At 33.7% G+C, this 23,516-nt stretch overlaps 1 protein-coding gene across 1 annotated transcript in view; it reads right to left on the reverse strand.

Moving 5' to 3' along the window:
* The window catches only part of CNTNAP2 (contactin associated protein 2), a 1,887,185-nt gene that overhangs the window by 1,727,146 nt on the left and 136,523 nt on the right, over positions 1-23,516 (reverse strand). Inside the window, exon 3 of the mRNA XM_044678981.1 lies at positions 2,606-2,690. Within this exon, the coding sequence (XP_044534916.1) occupies positions 2,606-2,690 (85 nt within the window). The remainder of the gene's footprint in view (positions 1-2,605; positions 2,691-23,516) is intronic.

Raw genomic sequence — 23,516 nt, forward strand, 5'->3', positions numbered from 1 at the left:
TATATATATGTATATATATATATATATATATGTAAAGAAGGCTATAATACATAAAACAGAGATGATTTCATCTATGAATATATGCATTCTCATTGAACCACTTTAGTTCTAAAAAAAGTTTGCTGTGATTTTCTTTCCTGGCCTCCTTTGAATAAAAGTTTAAAAGAAATTTATTACTGTCGAATTGCCTGATAATGAGGATGAAGTCAGAGATGCCAGAAGTGGGCAGTGAGAAAAGAGTTGAACATAAATTTTAAATATATTTCTCATCATGACTGTGCTGAATCTGAAATATGATATTGCTATTCATTGTTGCCATGTTTTAAAAAAGATATATATGTATCTATCTATATCTATATCTATATCTATATCTACACACACACATACATACATACATTGTTATTGTTTGGATAAAGGTTTCTTGAAACCTGAGACATGTTACTCGGCCATTCTGATAACCACAGCTTATATATGTCGAAGTATCAACTGATATTATGAGATGAGAGTAAAGGAAACAAAGCAAAAAAGCATAGAGGCGTCTAATATTTATACCAGCCTTTTCTGTCAGGAGGGGAAGATACAAGAATTAAAATGGTCATCATTTATATAAACATAAATAAAAAATAAGGAAGGTTATACCATATCTAGCTATTTCAATAGGCCAGATCACTCTCTCATAGTGGAATTTGGTTGCCCCAAATCAGCAAATATATAAATTCAAGAAAAGAATTATTTATGTATATATATTTTCTGTCTCTGACTGCCTGGGAATAGGATGGTAAGAAGGGGGAGAGCATAAAAGAAAGAGGTAAGTACAGGAAGTTAGAGGCTTTTCCAAATGGAGAACTTCCATAAGCTTTCAGAAATACCTCATGGGTGTAACTTGAATAAAGCCCTGATTAGTTAATTACCCTTAATATTTATAATCTGACAAGATGAGAATGATTGGCCAACTGGAAGAAACATTTCCTTGAGTTAAGTTATTGCTGAAGTTGTTAGTTATGGATCAGATGAATTCTGTAACTTTTAATGCCCTATTCATATTCTAGAGGTTCAAAACACAAGCAATGAAGATTATGCATAATTTAAGACTTCCTATTTTTGAGAAATAGCTCAAAACAGCAAATATCACATTGTGTACTAGTGCTTGCATATTACTGGAATTATGTTTTATTTGCTTAAATTAGCATACTATTTATTTTTTTAAAGTCACAGAACATGAATGACTTTCATTTCTATTTTTTTCTTGGATACAGTTAGACTTTTCCATTATATGTTGACAGATGTTCTGTGCAATGTCCATAAATGTGATTACCAAAATACTCTAAATAAATATTAAGCATCATAGAACTTGTAGGAGGAGATATTATCTTGATTTAAACTATATAAATAAAGGCTTTGATCTCCCATGGCCATTGGTGGTGGATATTTTAATGTGGCTTCTTATAGTAAAATCGGGAGTATGATAAAAGAAAGTGGGATTCTTCTGCTGGAACAAATTACTTCTTACAAATGATGGAAACAGTCAATAAATCTTTAGCTACTGTAGTCTAGACTCCGGCATTTACTAACAGCATATTCCTGGGAAAGTCATTTTATCTCTTTCTGCCTTAGCTTTCTCATCTTCAAATTAAGGATATCAAAATGCCTTTCTCCTAGGGCAGTGATGGGCAAACTTTTTAAAAAGGGAATCAAAGGAAAGGAAATGCTCATCTGTCAGTCTTTTCTAAGGCAACTCTTTCAAAGTTTCATTGTATTGTATCCTACTCATTGTATTTGTGAGACTAGGAATAATGTCACAGAGAACATTTCAGGGAACCACATCTGGCCCGCAGGCTGTAGTTTGCCCATCACTGTCCTAGGGATTTTTTGAGGAGAAAGTAAGAATTTTTGTGTTTTTTAAAGCACTCTGCAAACCTCAAATTGCTATATGAATGCTACTTATAATTAAGCTATACTCCAAATTTGTTTTCATAGACATGTTTTTTTAAATTATAATAAATCAGGGTCAAAACAAACAAACGAATAAATAAATAAATCCGGGTCACTAGAAGTAAAAGTAAAGAAAACTTTTTCCATAGAGTACCATCATTCTAAAAACTTAGTAACTACTCTTGATGGAGTCCACATTTTCCTTTGTTGAGGCTAGTATAACTGTTAGAGGTATATGGCAAGAGTTTACATATGTGAATGACTTGCCCTACCTTGAACAAAAAAAAAAAACAAAAAAACAAAACTATAGGGTTCTGGGTTAAGATGGCGGCAGAGTAAAAAGCAGCTCTTAACCTCTCCTGACCAAAACATACAGGACTTCTCAAGGGGGCATAAAAACAAACCCAGTCGAACGGAGGGACCCCACAACAGGGTGCAGCGTAGAAGATACATGGAATCGGGGCATTTCCATGCTATAAAGGGGTGAAACAGTTCTCACTAAATCACGGGCTGAGCAACCACCCCCCCACACACACACACACCACCTGCAGCCCCAAAGTCAGGTCAAAAGAAATAGAGCAAGTTTGGGCCACCCATCGAGTCACTGACAGCTCCAGGGCCTATTCCTGAGAGCAGCAAGATTTGGGACTCCAAAAAGCTGAGGAACGCACACGGACTCTGAGCGAGGACTCGGAGTGCAGGTGCTGGTGGAGACACGGGCGGAGGCGGACACAGGCGGGAGCGAAGGCTCTGAAACCCTGAGAGGGGAACCAGTGCAGACGGGTATATGACTGTGGAAGCAGCTCCCTGAGACTTGTAAAGGAGCCTCCTGCAGAGGATCAAGCAAGAGGGTCCACCATGGGGCTTGACCTTGGAAAAAACCAGACCTCAGACCTCAGGAGCCAAAAAACCACAAACAGACCCTGAGCATGAGGATAAAGCTGAGAAGCTGCTGGGCTAACGATGGCTACCTAGATCCAGGAAGTCCAGAAGAAAGAGAGAAAGATTAACAATAAGAAGAAGAAATCTTTAACACTTGACAACTTTTACACAGAGAAAATCCAGACTACGGAGCAATCAGAAGAGGAGAAAAAACAAGCAATCTCATCCAAACAATCCCAAGATAATCAAAACTGGTCACAAGCTCTTGAAATGTTTAAAATTGAGATGATGAGAGAGTTGGAAAAGATTTGGTCAGAGAAATGGGAAGTAGCTCAAAAGGAAATCAGGCAAGAAAATAATAGTTTAAAAGGCAAAATTTCGCAGTTGGAAAGTGAGGCAAGTCAACTGAAGACCAGAAATGACTAGATTGAAAAGGAAAACCAAAAGATTACAGCCAATAACCAAAAGATCATAGCCGAAAACCAAAAGATTATAGCCGAAAACCAGTCCTTAAAGGCTAGAATTGAACAATTAGAAGCTAATGACCTCTCAAGACAACAAGAACAAATAAAACAAAGCCAAAAGACTGAAAAAATAGAAGGAAACATGAAATATCTCAATGAGAAGTGACAGACCAAGAAAACCAGTCTAGAAGAGACAATTTGAGAATCATTGGTCTCCCTGAAAAGGGTGAAATTAATAGAAATGGGACAAAAATCTGCTATTTGACAAAAATTGCTGGGAAATTTGGAAAACAATATGGGAGCGATTAGGTTTAAATCAACATCTCACACCCTACACCAAGATAAATTCAGAATGGGTGAATGACTTGAATATAAAGAGGGAAACTATAAATAAGTTAAGTGAACACAGAATAGTATACTTATCAGATCTTTTGGAAAGGAAATAATTTAAAACCAAGCAAGAATTAGAGAAAATTACAAAATGTAAATTAAATGGTTTTGATTATATTAAACTAAAAAGCTTTTGTACAAACAAAAACAATGTAGTCAAAATCAGAAGGGAAACAACAAATTGGGAAAAAATCTTTATAAGGAAAAACTCTGACAGGGGTCTAATTACTCAAATATACAAGGAGTTAAAGCAATTGTATAAAAAATCAAGCCATTCCCCAATTGATGAATGGGCAAGAGACATGAATAGGCAATTTTCAGGTAAAGAAATCAAAAGTATCAATAAGCACATCAGGAAGTGCTCTAAATCGCTAATAACTAGAGAAATGCAAATCAAAACAACTCTGAGATATCACCTCACACCTAGAAGATTGGCTAAAATGAAAGAAGGGGAGAGTAATGAATGCTGGAGGGGTTGTGGCAAAATTCGGGCATTAATGCATTGCTGGTGGAGTTGTGAACTGATTCAATCATTCTGGCTGGCAATTTGGAACTATGCTCAAAGGGCTATAAAAGAATGCCTGCCCTTTGATCCAGCTATGCCATTGTTGGGTTTGTACCCCAAAGAGATCATAGATAAACAGACTTGTATGAAAATATTTATACCTGTGCTTTTTGTGGTGGCAAAAAACTGGAAAAGGAGGGTATGCCCTTCAATTGGGGAATGGCTGAACAAATTGTGGTATATGCGGGTGATGGAATACTATTGTGCTAAAAGGAATAACAAACTGGAGAAGTTCCAGGTGAACTGGAAAGACCTCCAGGAACTGATGAAGAGCGATAGGAGCAGAGCCAAAAGAACATTGTACACAGAGATTGATATAGTATGGTAAAATTGAATGTAATGGGCTTCTGTACCAGCAGCAATACAAAAACCCAGGACAATTCTGAGGGATTTATGGTAAAGAATGCTACCCACATCCAGAGTAATGACTGCAAGAGAGGAAACATATAAGAAAAACAGCTGCTTGAACGCATGGGCTGGGGTGGACATGATTGAGGGTGTGGACTCGAAACTACCACGCCAATGCAACTACCAACAATTTGGAAATAGCTCTTGATCAAGGACACATGATAAAACCAGTGGAAATGTGTGTCGGCCATGGGTGGGGGGAATGTAGGGGGTGAAGGGGAAAGTAGGAGCATGAATCATGTAACCATGTTAAAAATGAATATTAATAAATGTTTAAAATTTAAAAAAATAAGTATACTTCTCCAAGTGTAGTATCAGGGAACAAACTACATATATAAGGATAAAAATGCATGCTGTGGTTCCATATTTAAAATTTTTAAATAATTCTTCAATGGAAATTAATTTCAACCAGCATTTATTCATCACCTACAGAACTTCTTGTAAATCATTGTGCTAGGTATTGGACACATCTCCTAAAATGTACACTTTGAATATAGTGAAGTAAAAAGAAAAGTGAGTTTTAGAATCTCAAGAGAGATTATCTGAAAGGTCTGATGAGTTGGAATATATACAAATGGAACTCTTTAATGAATACAAAAATTAAACCCACCAATTATAGAAAAATAGTCAATTTTCTTCCCATCACTTATATTCCTGGATTATATCCTTCTAAGATATTCCAAGGGAGAGGAAGAGTGGACCTATGTCTTTCTGGATGCTTCTATATTCCATCACATAAAGAGTATGGGGGGAAGGGAAAGGAAACATAGACCTCCTACATTGAAAGTTATCCCAGGTTCATGGCATGCATAATCCTAAGGCCCCACTAATATTAATTTAAAATCTTTGGCATGAATAATATCTAGCTTAGAAAAGCATTTCTTTAGTAGGAAAGCAAGATAAAAACATTCCTATGTACACACAGGGACACAAGTTATGCTTTCAAGTAATTCATAGGAAAACCACTTCGTCCTTGTTTTAATCCAATGACCTGTTTTTTTGTTTTTTTTTTAATTCTGTCCCTTGTGTACTCATCTGTAGCACCTTAAATTGTTGATCACCACTTAGTGAATTCCTTCTTGTCTCTAGGTTTTTTTTTGCTAACAATTCCTCCTATCTGTCTATTGAGGTCTTCCCAGTCTATAAATCATTGTTAGTTCTTCATTCATATCCTACTACTATTTAGAGGCATTCCCTAAATGTCTGACATTCTTCTTCTCTTTTTCCTTCTATATTCTTTCAACTAGTGATGTCACTAATTCTAATGGATATAGGGGGGCTCAGGGGCCTAGGCTCATTGATTCATCATTCTCACACCAAGTATTCAACATTTTGCCATATTTTATTTGTTTTTACTTTTATAATAAAGCATATAAATCTACATCTATACATTATCTGTCTGTCTATTTATCTATCTATCTGTCTGTCTGTCCATCTATCTATCTCTATCTTTTTTCTTTTTACTGAGTCACAACCTTAGTTCAGGCTCTGATCAACTTTTACCTAGATTAGTGCAATAGTCTTCTAGTTCATCTCTTCCCAACTTTATTCAATACATCTTGCAAGGTAATTTTTCTAAAACATAGTTCTAACCATGGCATTCTATTGTTTAATGACCACCAGTAGATTCTTATTTCTTATATGATCATAAATAAAATTTTCAATTTAGCATTTAACCTCTTTGTAACCTGGTCCTTCTTGACCCATCCAGTCTTCTCACATTTGACTCATCACTACCCAACACCTACATTTCACACTACTGACCTACTTGTACCTCCCTGAAAAGGAAATTGCATCTCTTTTCCTTTTTTATTTTGTGCTGGCTATTTCCCCTATCTGCAGTGCTAGGCCTATAACAATCATCTTTGGGTTTCCATGGCTTCCTTTAAGATATATGCCAAATCCTACTTTCCTCAGCAGCCCTTTTCTGGTTTTACCATCGGCTAATGCCTTTTGTCACATATTACCTTCTATTCTTCCAGTTAATTACTCTCTCTCTCTCTCTCTCTCTCTCTCTCTCTCTCTCTATCTATCTATCTATCTATCTACCTAGTTATTTTAATTTCATCTTCCATAATAGTCTGTATGATACTAAAGGGCATGGAATTTTTTAAATGTCTTTGTGCATTTAGCTCTTAGCACAATGTCTTGTATGGAGTAAACATTCAATAAAAGATTTTGTGACTTACTGATTGATTACGATTCAGAAAACCTGGATTTAAGTCTTAGCTCTTTCATTTACTACCTGAGTGAATTTGGAAAAGTAATTTATCCTTTCTTAGAACTTAACTGCCTAATTTGTAAAATAGAATTCTTATTCAGTTTAATTCACCAGTCATTTATGAAGAACCTACTTCGTTGCCAAATACAAAATAAATGGAGACTTAGCTAGTTAGCTAAGAGAAGAAAACTAAGACTGGGGAGAGGTTTTATTTTGTCATGGTCTTAAAGATAACTAAGGACTTCAAAGGGAGGGAGAGCATTTCAGGCATGGCAGAGATAATGAAAGGCACAGAGGTGAAAGGTAGAGTGTTATGTGTGAGGAACATCAGATACAACAGTTTGACCAGTAAATGAAGAACGTGAAGAAGTCAACTGTGAGTACACTAACTTAAAAAAAATGTTGTTGCTGTTTTTTTTTCAGTAAGTAAGGCAAAACTACAGTCATTCTTGAAGGCGAAGCTTAATAAGTGCAAAAGAAGTGTATTATATTTTATTCCATTGATATGAAAAATCTTTCTTAGATTTAGAAAAATCTTTGGAGCCAATGAAGAAAATAATAAAAACAATAGAGTATTTAAATTATGGCAATACAGATTTTCCTGGTAACAAAATCAGCTCCTTAAAAACATCTTGTCAACTTCCTTTTGAACAATCCTCATAAGTATCCTTTGCTATATAGCACCACAAGTTCCACAGATGAAAGTCATATTTTTCAATAGTGTTAATTTTTCATACAAATCTCAAGGTCAGAATTGTCACAAACAAGTCTCTAAAGAAATTTCTGACAATGAAAATGATCTGATAAGCATAAAATTAATGTTCCATGATTCTTTGTTAGGGACCATTCAAAATATCTCTCCATGAGAAATGTAAGATGCCCTTGTGTTTATTAAAGCTTCAGTAATATCAAATAAGTTTTATTTTTCCTTCAATTCAATGTGTAAATATGAAAAAAGAAATAGGAACTGCACATCCTACTAGCAACTTCAGTGATTTTATTATGTCAAGAAGATGGTAGAAAACATTTCCTTTTCTACTGAGCTTCTCATAAGATAGATACTTAGGTTTTCTTTCAATCCAGCTAAGCACTTGTGATAGTTATATTGTATGCTATATCTTAATTGGAGTTAATGTAAATTTAATAAAAAAAAGAAAAGTTGTGAAATTAATTTCACAATGCCATCAGAAATCTGGAAAATGTTATAGTTTTTAAAGGTCAACCTTGGAGTTTCAAATATCTGCATTCATTTCTTACTATGGTGTACTCATTAATATTAGTATGGCCATGGACAAGTCACAGACAGGTTATTTAAACTCTCAGTGTTTTTGTCAATTGTATAAAATTATGTTGTAGGCAAGATGACAATAGAGGGAGTTTCCACATGGGAAAATTCATAGGCAAGTAAAATTACAGACCACAGACAATGACCCCTTACCCACCATTACCTTACTAGTTAAAACAATGGGTAGTATTTATTGTTCATTCATTTTTCAGTCATGTACAACTCCTTGTGACCTAATTTTGGATTTTCTTGGGAACTGGAGTGGTCTGCCATTTCCTGCTCTAGTTCATTTTTACACTTGTGGAAAATGAAGAAAACCTGAGAACTTGGCTCTGAAAATAACAATGGCAAAAGTGTGAAGCATAAGACAGAGCCTTTCCTTCCACTCTGGGAAGACAGTCACAAATTAACATAAAAATAAAAAAATTGGGTAAAAAATGAGCAAACAATAAAAATGAACCTGCTTCTAAAAAGTAAATTTGTTGACAGTTAAAATCAGGACAAAACCTGAGAAGAAAATGAAGGTAAAAGAGCTAAAAGCAAAGATTCAAATGGGAAAAAATGAATTAGAAACAGACTCAATGAAAAATCTTGAAAGAGCTTAACATTTTTTTCATATTAAAGTATGAGTGGTAGAAGAAAAAAAGGTAAAAAAAAGAAAATTATAAAAAGAAAATTAACAGCTTGTTTTTTTTAATTCCCAAATAGAAAAAAAAAGAGAGACAAAAGCTCACTGAAAGAAAATTCTGAAAAAAGTTAGGTTTGGGCATATAGAAACTAATGACTATGATACATAAATCAACAATCAAATAAAATAAAAAGAATAAAATAATGAAGAAAATTTGAACTATGTACTCAGGAAGAAAATTTGCCTAGAAAACACATCAAGGAGAGATAATTTATGAATTATTGGACTCCCTGAAAGCCATGATCAAAGAAAGAGACTAAACACCATATTTCAAGAAATTTTAAAGGGAAATTCTCCCAATATCCTAGAACAAGAGGGAAATACAGAAATTGAAACATTCTATCAATCACCACCTGAAAGGACTACCAAAATGAACATCCAGGGATATTTTCCCCAAAATTATGACACTTGTAGGTCAAAGAGAAAATATTTTAAACAGAAAGAAAGGAACTATTCAAATCCTGTAGATCCATATTCAGGACCACAAAAGATTTAGCAGTTACAAGATTAAAGGAACAGAGAAAAGGCTTAGAATATGATATTCTAGAAAGCAAAATAAATAGGATTACAACCAAGAATAACTCACCCAGCAAAACTGAGTATTCCTTTAAGGAAAAAAGAAGGATATTTAACAAAAGAGAGGACTTTTAAGCATTTCTAATAAAAAGGCCATAGCAAAAAATAAAATTTGACTTTCAATTAGTATTCAAGAGAAGCATTAAAAAGGTAAATATTTTAAATAAATCATAAGGTATTCAATAAGGCTAAACTGTTTACTTTTCTAAATGGGAAAATGAGAAACATATCCTCTTAGGAATTTGTCATTATTAAGGTAGTTGGATTTGTGAATAGAAATAGGGTGCTGGAAGTAAGACAAGATTGTTGGAATAATATAAAAAGTGAATAGGCATGAAGGAATAAAGTTATGGGAACAGGGGGAAGGGAAAGGAAGAATCAGAAAAAGAAAATCTCACCTAAAAGTGGTACTAAAGGAAGGGCTTTTACAGTAGAGGGAACAGGATATTCTTGAATTTCACTCACATCTAATTGGTGCAAAAAACAGAAAATAAATATAGATACTCAATTGAAAATAGAATTTTATATTATCTAACAGGAAGTAGGATGGGAAGGGAATAAGAGATCATGAGAATGTTAAAGGGAGAGTCAAAAAAAGAATACTGTGCAGAAGTAAAATAGATTTTATAGGAGGGACAGGATAAAAAGATAAAAAGAGAAGACAGAATGAGGGAAATGTAGAGCTAGCATTAATAATTGTGAATGTTAATATGTTGAACTCACTCATAATATGGAAGTAGATAGCAAAATGTATGAGAAACTAGTATCCAATAATATGTAGCTTATAAGAAACACACTTGAAATAGAGAGACACTCACAAAGTTAAAATAAGGAGCTAGATGTTCACTTAGCAGTCTCATTGCTAGGTCTGTATGTCAAAGAAATCAAAGATCGAGAAAAAGGACATACTTGTAGAAAAGTATTTATAATAACTCTTTTTGTGGTGGCAAAGACCTGAAAACTGAAGAAATGTCTATCAATTGGGGGTAATGGGTGGACAAATTATCATATAATTGTAATGGAATACCTTTGCACCAGGAGAAATGATGAACAAAATGGTCACCACAAGAAAAAAAAAAAAAAAAAAAACCTTGGATAGATTTATATGAAATGATGCAAAGTGAAGTGCTCAAGACCAGGAGGACACTGTACATAGTAAAGACAATAAATTATGATGACAAATTGTAAATGACTTAATTATTTCAATAATGGCTAAATCCAAGAGACACAGGATTAAAAAGCAATCCCCTGCTCTAGAAGAAAGTGAAAAAGTCTGAATACAGAATGAAGGATGTAAAAACATTCCTCATTCCTCCATTAATTTTTCTTTAGTGTGAGTAACAATTGTCTTCTTTCACAACATGATGAACATGGAAATATGTATTGTATAATAATACATACTGGGGAAAGCTAGATGGCTCAGTGGATTGAGAGCCAGGCACAGAGATAGGAGGACTTAGGTTCAAATCTGGACTTGGACACTTTCTAGCTATATGACCATGTATGAATCACTTACCTCCCATTGCCTAGCCCTTGACACTCTTTTGCCTTACAATCAATGCAGAATATTGATCCAAAGATGGAAGATAAAGGATTTTTAAAAATAACATATGTACAACCTATATCATATTATCTGCAATTCTGGGGAAGAGAGAAAGGTGGGAGGGAAGAGACTTGGATGACAAAATGTCAGAAAATGATTACTGAAAATTGTAACAACATGAAATCTGGAAAAAAAATATAAGGCTGTAGCAGAATCTGTTATGAATCAGATGAAGTAAAAAAGTCACAGGAAGTAATCATCATCTCAGATAAAGCAAAGCAAAGGTAGACCTAATTAAAAGGAATAAGCAAGAAAACTACTTAATGTTATAGACAATAGAATCACAATGAAAGATTCATAAACAATGGAGTAATATCAATACTAAGCACATATGCTCCAAATGTCATAGCATCCAATTATTGAAGGAAATGGTATCATACCAAGGAAACTAATGAAAAAAATGTGATAGATGGTGGCCTAGTGGTGCCAGATTTTTAATTATACTATAAAGAAGTAATCATCAAAACAATTTTGTACTGGCTAAGAAATAGAAGGGTGGATCAATGGAATAGACTATGGGTAAATGACTCAGCAATCTAGCATTTGATAAACTCAAAGATCCTGATTTATAGGATAAGAATTCACCATTTGACAAAGGCTGCTGGGAAAATTGGAAAACAACATGGCAAAAATTAGGTTAAGATCAATATCTTACATCCTATACTGAGATATAGTCAAAATGGGTATATGACTTAAACATAAAGAGTGATATTTTAAGTAAATTAGAGGAACGTAGAATAGTTTACCTGTCAGATATATTAAGAAGGGAAGAATTTATGACCAAACAAAAGAAACAGTACATTACAAGATGTAAAAGAAATACTTTTGATTACATTAAATTTTAAAAGTTTATTCTCAAAGAAAACCATGCAACCAATATTAGAAGTAAAGTAACAAACTTGGGGTAAAAAATTGTAACAAATTTCTCTAGTAAAGATCTTATTTTTTAAATATATAAAGAACTAATTCAAATTTATAAAAATCCAAATATTTCTTCAATTAATAAATGGTCAAAGGTTATGAGTAAGTGGTGTTCAGATAAAAAAATCAAAGCCATCAATAAATAAATAAAAATATTCTGAGTTCTTCTTTATTAGAGAAATACAAATTAAAGCAATTCTAAGGTACCACCTTCCACTTAACAGATTGGTCAATATGATAGTAAAAAAATAATAATAAATGTTGGAGGGGTTTTGGCAAAATTGGGACACTAATACATTGCTGATGGAGTTGTGAATTGATCCAGCCAGTCTGGAAAGCATTTTGGAATTATACACAAAGGACTTTAAAAGAATGCATGCATTTTGATTCAGCAATACTACTACTAGGTCTATAATCCAAAGAGTTAAAAAATGGGGAAAAAATCTGATTGTAAAAAAAGAATTGGAAACTAATGGAATATCCCTCAATTGGGGAATGGTTGAACAAATTGTGGTATATGGTTGTGACGAAATACTATTGTACTATAAGGAATGATGAACAGAATGGTTTCAGAAAGAACTGGAAAGACCTATGCAAACTGATGCAGAGTAAAATAAACAGAACCAGGAGAACATTACACACAGTAACAAAAATATTGTGGAATGATCAAATGTGATAGAGTGCTACTAACAGCAATACAATGATCCAGGACAATTCTGAGGGACTTATGAAAAAGAATGCTATCTATATCTAGAGAAAAAAACTGTTGGAGTAGAAATGCAGATAAGAAAGTATGATTTGTAATTTTGTTTATTTTGGATTATGGTTTTATAAAATTATTCTCTTACAAAAATGAATTATATGGAAATTTGTTTTCAATAATGACACATGTATAATCCAGTGGAATTGCTTTTCAACTTCAGGAGTGGGGAGGGAAGATGGGAACATGAATCATGTAACTTTGGAAAACATGTGTAAATTTATTATTGGAATAAAATAAACATAAACTTTTTTAAAGAAGAGAGACAGAAGAATAAATGACTTCACAAATACAATCAATATAATATTTCTTACCTTCTTAAGGACTAGGTGTGAGATCAAAAGGAATATAATAAAGAATTTGAATGTTTTCTTTTCCTAGCTGTGTGACCCTGGGCAAGTCACTTAACCCCCCATTGCCTAGCCCTTACCACTCTTCTGCCTTAGAACCTATACACAGTATTGATTCTAAAATGGAAGGTAAGTGTTTAAAAAATAAAAAAAAATTTAAGTGAATATTAAAAAAATTTTACATTTAATTTTGAAATACATAATGACCATGTGCATGGTATCCTCTGCCTTTTGGAACATATAATGCAATCTAATCTATTCATGGAAAATAAAATCATGATCCCATTTCCCCCAAAATCTTTAGTTATAAAATATTTTATTAAATCAGTTATGTTCCTTAAATTTTTACAACCTCTAATTTTTATTGATTGAAGATTAAGTAATTGTTATCATTTCAAATGAAGATCAAAATCTTTCTTCCATACACTTATTTTTACATGATAACCTTTATGGGTCTCAGTTCTTTACCTTTTAGCACAACTCCATCTATTCTGGATAAATATTTATTTATATCTATTTATACCAATTAATTCATTCTCAGCTAAAATGCTTAACTTTAAAGGGTTGATTGTGAATAATTTATAATTGGAAACATCTACATATTTTTGTTGTATCTACAAAAATTTGATGAACCTACAAGAAAATACATAATATTCTATTTTCTTAAAGACTAGAAAGCCATTTGGAATTATTCCCAATAGGCTAAAATTCTTTACACACTCTTTGCCCCACCATTACTACTACTAAATTTGTAGGCTGAAGAGATCAATAGAAAAGGAAAAGGACCTATCTTTACAAAAATATTAATAGCAAGTCTTTTTGTGGTAGCAAAGAATTGGAAATTGAACAGATGCCCATCAATTGTGGAATAGCTAAACAAGTTGTGGTATGTGATTTTGATGGAATACTATTGCTCTATAAGAAATCATGAGCAGGATGTTTTCAGAAAATCCTAGAAAAACATACATGAAGTTATACAAAATGAAATGAACATTTCCAGAAGAATATTATATACACAGTAAAAGCAATTTATACAATGATCAGTTGTTAATGACTTAATTATTCTTACTGATATACCCTCAGGAGTAGTAACTAAGAAAGTATCTAATTGGTCTTGAGATGATACAGAAAGAAACAAGGGCAACATTCATTTTGTATGAAACACACCACAGGTAGTTGTTTTAATAACATTTATCATTGTCTTTTTCCTATGCATGAGTAGTTATATTTCAATATTTTACTCTAAATAATAAAATAAAATTAATATTGTAATAGGCTGGACATTTGATGATTAGCGTTAATGTATAGAGTTGAAAAAGGTCAGAAACTATGAGTGAAAAAGAAAAGTAAAATGTCAGATCAGGGTCCAAAGAAGAGAATCCTTTTTATGTGATTTAATCAGTGATAACCAAATTAAGCATAAGAACATAGATGAAGCTCTTAGATCTGGGTGGGTAATTTTATTTTGGGTAGTCTTCAGATTGGAAATATTGTTTGCTTAATTCTTATTATAAATATCACATATGAGCATTCACTCATTTGTTTTCAAAACATTTATGAAATGATTCCTAATAGGGAAATAATGTAAAAATACTGGGGGGCACAAATAAGGTGAATATGTACTTTTAACAGTTTTAAATAGTTAACAGAATATCAGGTAAAATGAAATAAACACAAAATAATTGTTAGAAAAGTTAAAAATCTTAATTTATAAGCTAAGAGTAAGTGAGAAATCCTAGGGAAGTGCCAAAAGAGATCTAATCAGAGTAAAAAAGAAGGAATGTAGGTGGCTTCCAGGAGTAAGCACTACCTAAGGCATAACATAAAGGAGGGACCTGATGAAATAAAGATGGGAGTTGGAAGTGTATGGGAAAGTCTACTTTTACGAAGGTCAGTATGAGCAAAAAACTTGGAGGAAAAAAGAGATCAGGATGATTTCAAGTAATACAATGTATTCTAGTTTTGCCAGAATATAGACTGTCTGAATGGAAATATAAGATAAAGCTGGAAAGGCAGATTGGAGATAGACTGAAGCTCTTGAATGCCAGAACCAAGAGTTGATACTCTTTCTCTACCTCTCTCCTACCTTACCTCCAACATCATAAAATATGTGGGTAAAAAGCAACTAGAGACCAGGTGCTCTTCAAAGCAAGTAGCCTTAAGCTCAACCTGTTATATTTTAGTACCTCGGAGTGCCAAACAAGAAAAATAGTTAGGAAGGTAATCTCTGCCCCTTTGCCTGTTCTAAATAGAACCCAGAGGAAGAGGATCCTAGAGACTAGGACTAGATCATTTATCATTACCTGTTTATAAATGAGGGGAGACAATCTATTTTCTGCTGGAACAGAAAGGAATGCACCATTCTCACAACTGAAGAAAAGATAACCAAGGTTTTCAAAAGTGACTTCTTTTTAATTTATTTTGGTTAAAATCCATTTTCCTCTTTCACCTTACATAAAGAAGAATATAAATATTTGCGTTGCTCTCCTGTTTCCTAAAAAGTTTAAGTAGATGGAATATTCAAAAGAAATCCATTAAAAAGTATTGAAAAGAACTTTTATGAGCCATTCTATAGACATATTCTTACAATAGGCTTTAAGACTTCCAAGGGCTGTCTCTTAATGTGTGCAATATATTTGACAGTTTTTTTCCAAATGTTTGAGATTCATTTATGCCTCCCAGCTAAGCATGCACTATCCAATTTAGAGGCCTTAAATAAGCTCTCAGTATTTTTGAGAGCTAATTAAAACTTCATTATTAGTACAACAGCAGTAGCACATTACTGTTTTGATAAGAAACTCAATAAATGACAGGGTCTTTGTAGGTCTCTCAGTCAACACTTATAATTAAGTTGCATGGGAGCTGGAGGCCCGCAGTATTTTTAACAATAAAACAAAATAGGAAGCATAGAGTGTAAGATTGCTTCAGTATAAGATTTCATGAAAAACCTGGGTGTCAGCAACCATTTTCTAAGGCCCAGTGTTCACATTCAGTTCACAAAAAAGCTTGTTATAACTAAATATGTACAAAAGCATCGTGTCATTGTATATGTTTTTGTGGGGGTATATGTAATGTAAGAGTAATGTAATCTGGCTTTGACATGTGTCTACCATTAATGTACGTTCTATAATTTCATCAGTGATTTAATTAATATCTGGTAGAGATAGCTTTCACATGAAACATCTTCTATCCACAGGATTCCTTTTTAAGATTCTTGAAAGGTAGTAGAATAAGTCAAATAATTAGTTTCTATGTCACATAAACATTTGGAAACACATTAAAATGATGCTATATTTGGGCATCATGGAGTAAGAGGGAGGGAAAAGGAATTGGAGAAGAAAGTTTTTGTCTTTGTTAATCATCTCTGCCTTTGCCTATCATCTTATCTTGGAAAGCTCATTTAAACCTGCTGAGTTTCTATTTACTCATCAATAAAATGAATTTTGACCAGATGATCACTAAGGTATCTTTCAGCTCTTAGTTGTTTTCTGAATCTTACTTGTTTCTTCTTTTCAGAGAATTAATTCTTCTGTTTAATTAATTCCATTTGTTCTAGCCTCCTGAAGGAACTACCACAATTGTCCTTTTCTTCAAACTAACTTCAAAGCAAATTTTGAATCTAGTTTGTAGAAATAACCCCAAATCAAGGAACTCAACAAGACAGTTACCTCTCTTTATTAAAAGATCATTTTTATTGTGAATCATCCTATTTTTTTTTCACATTAGATGAACTTCTTCCTATTACACTAAAGTGCTCTTACATCATGTCTTTTAAAATGACAGTGAACTTCCATGTTGTCTTCAACAAAACACAAATAGAAAAAAACATCTTTTTGGAGGTGGGGAATCGTGGAATATAATAAATTAGAATGGAAAGTAGATGGAAATGTCAATTAGCTGCTTCAGGCTTTTCATGTTATTATTCAATTCTATTAGCACAAATAAACAAATTAATACTAATACGAAGAGTTAGAAGGAAAATCCCTAATGATTTTTAGCTTTCAATAATGAGAAATTTGGGAAAATGCACAAATTGTTTTCCTATTTCTGTCAGATTTAATTATGAGTTTTTGTAACTTGAACCTAGCACTGTCATCTTACTGAAAATTTCATAATGAATATAGGGGGATTATATATCTAATCCTGAGAAGTGCTACCATCAGAAAAAAACAAAACAAAACAAAACTGAGTTTTTTTGCTTCCCCTACCTCACAACAAATGACATTTCTGCTCCTACATTCATTTCTCTTTACATCAGACCTCACTTCAGAATCATAGAAGTGACCTCAATAAATCAAAACTGATAAGCCATGGTTTCACTTTTGGGAAGAGTCCCTGCCAAAATAGTACCCATCCTGCTTAATGAAAAGACACTTAGTCCAAGACAAATTTTCTAAAGACAAAGATGTATCTGATAAAGTTTGTCCCATGGGAAATTTCAGACTTGATTTGAAAAAAAAAAGTTCATGTGCATATCTAAATGAAATGAGTCTATGTATTAATGTATATTTTAAACAAAGTTATATGAAATAAGACAATCTTCAATCAAGATTTTCTTTTTATCATTTTCAGGTTAAAAATAAATCACATTCTATAACATTCATTTCTGTGAATTTATTGTGCTCCTACTATGTGTTTTTAGTACTTCATATTTTCTTCTGTTCAAATGAGTGGGAGGTATATATATATATATCTTTTGAAATAATATATACTAAAAATGAATGTATTTTTCCAGATATATTTTACAAGACTTTTTGACACAACTGTTATTTACTATGCTGAGTTTTAGAGAGGAAATCTTAGAAAGAAATACTGGTAGCATTTCAGTTTATTATTTCAGAATGAATAAAATCATAACAATCACAAGAGTATTTTCACAGGATAGTATTTTGGAGTTAGCCTGGAAAGGACTAGACAAATTTTATTTGAATTTATGAGTTAATAGTGAAGCAAATCATGCCCCACTTTTTATTTCAGTCTGAAAATTCAGGATAAAAATTTCCCCTCAGCTCTGACAATTGCAGAGATAATATCTTTATTAATTCTTATTGTTTTCCTATTTCATGTAGTAGGCAGGGTGGTTTGGCTTAAGGAATTAGTGTCTCTTCTCTTTATGCAAAGATTAACCTAAATACATTTACCTTTATGATTTATCAAATACTATACTTACACTATTTGATATGCATTGAAACATACAAAAAAAGTAATTTCACTAATTTAAAGTGAAATTTCTTTTGGAAAGTACCTAAGGAAGTTTTATGAAATTACAGGGGCCCAAATGGAATTTCTAATCACTTAAAGTTGGAAATCTTCAACTGGAAATGGAAGATTTTACTTTTAATCTTAGCTTTTTCTTGCACTCATGCACATAATTAGGTAATTTAGTGGCTTGGAGCCATTCTACTTCTTCAGCACTAAGAAACTCAACAGAATAAAGGATGACAGTGTGTAGATGAGAAACCAGCTGGGGGAAAAAAAAACACATTCAAATTCTATAGGAAATGGCACTAATGTTTCAGTAGGTAAAATTTTTTCTTCTCATAATGCTGAAATAGCACCAATGGAAAGCACTAAACTTTTACATTAAGCTTTTTCAGAAATCATCTTTTGAAGGAGAAATATGACTAGTCAGACCAGAATCTGAATGCTTCATGGATTTCACTGCTGTAGATACTCTTTCTACCAGTGCCTGATGTAAAGTCAGAAGTCCAATCAAACTATGATTTTCCTAAGTTAATAAAATATCTTGAATTACTAAAAATAAAAGTTATCAGGTTAACTCTTAAATTTAAGAATCCAATCAAACAGTACTTTTGATTGAGAGAATGTCTTCCATAATTTCTCAAAAATCTATTTTTTCCTGTTCTAATTTGTATAAATTCTTACTTTATGTTGCTAAGTAACCAAACTTCAGTGACTGGGCAGGGATTTCTGTAGTATGTTTCTTTTAAGTTATAAGAGAACATGAATATTTAAATTAGTAACAGCTCATTTTCTTTTGTCACTGTATCATAGCAGAAAGAATATTGGTCTTGCCATCTGAAGACTAGAGTTCAAAAAATGTCTTAAATGAATAATAAGTTTGTGGTTGTGGGCAAGGAATTTAAATTTTCAGTATGTACCTCTGACTACTTTGTGGAATTTCTTTAGAAACTCAAAGAGGTTGCTATCTTCAGATTCTTCTGTGCTTTTAGTATGAATAGCAGTTTCCACCAACAAGGGTGGTGGACAGAAATATACCATACAGATTCTTACATTAAGATACGCCAAGCTTGTCGGACACTGTCAGACACTTAATATATGCCTCGGTTCCAGTGTCCATAAAATTGGGATTCTATTATTATCAATCCTCCAGGGTTGTTTTGGGGCTAAAATGAAGTAATATTGATGAAATCCTCTGCAGACATTAAAACACTATGTTTATTATTGCTATTATTAATGTTATAGTTATCCCAGCATGCTTTCTGTCATGTTTTCCCTTGCTCTTTAACTCAAGTTCTTTGTGCCTCTCACATATTTATTATGTTAAAAATTTTTGCATGATTTTTCTTTTCATGCCTATAGTACCAGTTCATATTCTTGTAGACTATAAAGTCCTTGAGGACAAGGATGAGGTCTTATTTGCCTCTGTATTTCTTACTGGTGACAAAGGTAATAATACTATCTCAGAGATATACTGCTAGAGTGAATTAATGTACCTTTGGTTAGAGGAGCAATAGTATATTTATATGGTATTTTTTTATCAAATATAACCATGATAAACAATATTTCAAAGTCAAAGAATTGTACATTTGTTCATATGAGTATCTTTTCCACTACCTCAAATTACAACTCATATCGACCAATCAGTCAATAAGAATTTATTAAGTGCCTATCAAATATTCCTATCTGTTAAGTGCTGAGGATACTAAGAATGAAAAAAAAATTCTATTTTCTTGAAATCTGCCCCTAGGTGGGACAATTGCATGCAACATTATGGAAAGAATAAACACAAATAAAAAGAAAGCAGTCAAATATAAGTAGTTTGAGTGGAAGGGCTCTAGCTCTTGTGCGTTTTCAAATGGTTCTGAACCCTGGAAGATTACATCTCCCAGAACTGTCTACCTTAACTTTCTTAGACACCTCCCACTTCCTTTGTGGGAGGTGTCTGAGAAAGTATAAGAAGAGAGAGCACAGGTTTAGGCATCATTTTTGGAGAAGGGAGGAGAACACCTTTTTCCCCAGAGAGTTTTCTTTCCCTGGAGAGAGCCTTTTGCTCTGTAGAGCCTTTTGCCCCAGAGATCTAACTCCTAGCTTTCTCAAACCTTTTTTTTCTAAAACCTAAAATAAACCCACTTTAATATCCCTATAGTCTAGCCTGATTTTGTTCTACTCCGAAGGACTCGGGTTAATTTCCCCACTGGAGCTGGGGGCTACTCTAGCTACCTTCCTTCCCTTCCTTTACTCCTATCCTTCCTCCCTTTTTTATAACACAACACTCTTGTAATATTTAACAATAATAGAGACTGAGAGTAAAAGGAGAAGTAATATTTTAATTAGGGCCATGTTGGTAAAATAAAGAAATGGCCATACGCCTGCTAAAATCTATTTCAAAAATGCTGCCATCATCAGCCATTTACGTTCTATACCTTCCCTCTGAACCCAAGAGGAAGTCCCAAGCCTGACCACCCAATTTAAGCCACGCTCTACCTTGGTTCATGTTGGTTGATGTCATCACGTCAAAACCGGAAGCCTATTGAATCATGGAAATGTAGTTTAAAAGTCCCCCAAATGTCCACAGGAAGTCTGTCACACATCTAAGCATTCCAAGGCTTAAATGAGCTTCAAATACCTCTCAATGGAAACCCCAAAATTCTAAATAACACACTCTTAAGGGATCAAAAAAGGCTTATGAAAAAGACATTGCTTCTATGACTATGTAGATGGTTTCTATGACTCAATAGTAGTAAATTCTGGGGAAGAAAAATGTATCATTTCTCAGTTAACCTGGCAGTGAACTTCTCCAAATTTAGCTATGTTTACTTTTGGGCAAGAGACATATGGTTCAACATTGGGTATATGTTAGAAGCTTTTCTATATTTGAATATGCTGTAATTTGAGTTCCAATGACAGGGTCACTCACACAATGAATGGATGAATAAAGAAAAGAAGGGTGGAAGCTATTAATATGTTTTGTTTTGACTTTTTTTCCCCTTGAGATGAATGGGGTTATCCCTAATTTAAAGAAAATATATCCTATTTCCATAACTACTTAGGAAATGGAATTTTCACAGGGAAGCCATGAAGGCAGGAGGACAAGGACAGAGGCCAAAGGTCATTAGAATGCTAACAGAGAGGGCAGCTGATATTTTGCTAACAGCCCTAGGTGAGTCTTGTCTTGGACTGGAGACAAAGAGGAAGCTCCCTGGGAGGCTTTCAAAAGACAAGATAGCCTCTCAACAATTGCCCTCAACTATTGAAAGGAGCCATTTTTCCATATCAGCCTATCATCCTGTACTTGAAAGAATCTGAGTAAACTGATTTATCAACCAGTTATCTCAAAGGGGTCACCCAGAGAGGAACTAGGCTAAACTGAAGATCCTTCTTGACTGTTCCAGCCTATCTACAGACTAAACTTTTACTTGATTAGACTAGGGTAGCCATTACTATCAGAACAGGCAGGGAGGGTCAAGCCAGCCCGGCTTAGCTGGGGCTGAGAGAACTTGAACACTGGATTCAAAACCTACAAGTTAGGGGCCTTCTATTTCCCTCTTTTCCAACCTTAGCATTTGTTATCTAGTTTAATAAATACTTCTCAAACTTAGCAGAGTAGTCAGGAAGATTGGTAGGTGAAGGGTAATATGGAGAGACAATTCTATAAGACCCAGGTAGAGTCAAATTCCTGGGTCAACTGTCATTACTGGTAACAGAAGTGACATCGAGGGGTGCTAGGCAATTCGCAAAGTCCTAGCAAAACATCAATACTCTGCCCTAGTGGTGTTTCCTATCTGATTAATGACTCCTGTATCCCCTTACCCCCAAGTTTCCTATCAGGGACAGACGAAACCTTGGCCCTCTGTCTAAAACGGTGTGTTACCCAACTAGTCTGCTCACACACACTCAACCTGACTAATCATTTATTTAACATCCAAAGGGGTCTCCCTGTTTCCCTTTTAACACTACATTATAACCTGGATGAGATGGACTTGTGCCATTACCTGCTTTTGTAGTCTATGATGCCTAGTAGTATTGGGTACATGGTAGGTGGTCATTAAATATTTGCTGGAGTATGGAACCCGAATGTAAATTACAAGGAAATTGATATAGAGGAATAGAAATAAGCCATGGAAAAGTAATCATTTGGGGAAAATTTACACATAGATCATTAATTCGGTTTGTCTAAATGCCATTTTTATTGTGATCATGAATAGATTTTTGTCAACAATATTCAGTCTGGTATAATAAACACTGGCTATGGAATCTGAATACCTGGGTTTAATTCCTGTCTTTGCCTCTTTCAACCTATAGTATGTGATCTTGTGTAAACAAGTTTACATCTCTAAATCTGTTTACTCAACTGGCAAATGAGGAGTTTGAATGAGATGGCCTTTAAAGCTCCTTGTTATACATCTTATGATATATATTTATAGATTTCAAAATCAAGATAAACTTCTGCAAACTGGCTGAAGTAAGGGACCATTTTGTTTTTCTCTTATAGTGTCCAGTACTGATAATATTTATTTTACCTAAGGTTACAAAATTTAAGCTGGCATGCTTTATTGGTTGCTTTAATTCTCTGATTCCTATAGCATATTATTTAAGAAAACGTGGATCTTAGGAGAAAGAGCTGAAAGAGATTACTGGGGCCACCCAGAAAAATCATCTTATTTGACAGATAAGGATATTGGAGATTAGTAAACTTAAATGATTTCTCTTAGATCAATGAGAGTTAGAATTCAAGTTCCAGGTTTTGACACCCTAATTCTAGTCCAATATTCTCCTACCTTGGAAACTTAGTATCCCCCATTTCCTCCTCTTCTGTCTCCTCTCTTCCCATGGCTTTGATATGTGAACTTACTCCTTGCCTGGGCCATAAGCACTCCATATCATTTTCCAGCATTCTCTACAAAATAATGTCCCACAAGGTAACCATTCCTCTCCTTTTCACCATCCATTTATACATTGTCTTTCATCATTTGAATGGAAGATCTTTTAGAGCCAGAACAATCCTGTATTTATACTTCCAGTAATTAGAACAGTGACAGGCATATCAGACTCAGTAGATAGAGCACTATATCTGAAATCAGGAAAATCCCAGTTTCAGTTTAGCCTCAGACACTTACTAGCTGTGTGATCCTGGGCAAATCACTATATCTCTGACTTGGTTTCTTCATATGAAAAATAAAGATAATAACAGAAGCCACTTCCCAGGATTTTGCAAGGATAAAATAAAATAATGTTTCTAAAGATATTTGAATGAATGTTCTCTGTA

Source organism: Gracilinanus agilis, chromosome 5, assembly GCF_016433145.1.
Source record: "Gracilinanus agilis isolate LMUSP501 chromosome 5, AgileGrace, whole genome shotgun sequence".
Classification (NCBI taxonomy): domain Eukaryota; kingdom Metazoa; phylum Chordata; class Mammalia; order Didelphimorphia; family Didelphidae; genus Gracilinanus; species Gracilinanus agilis.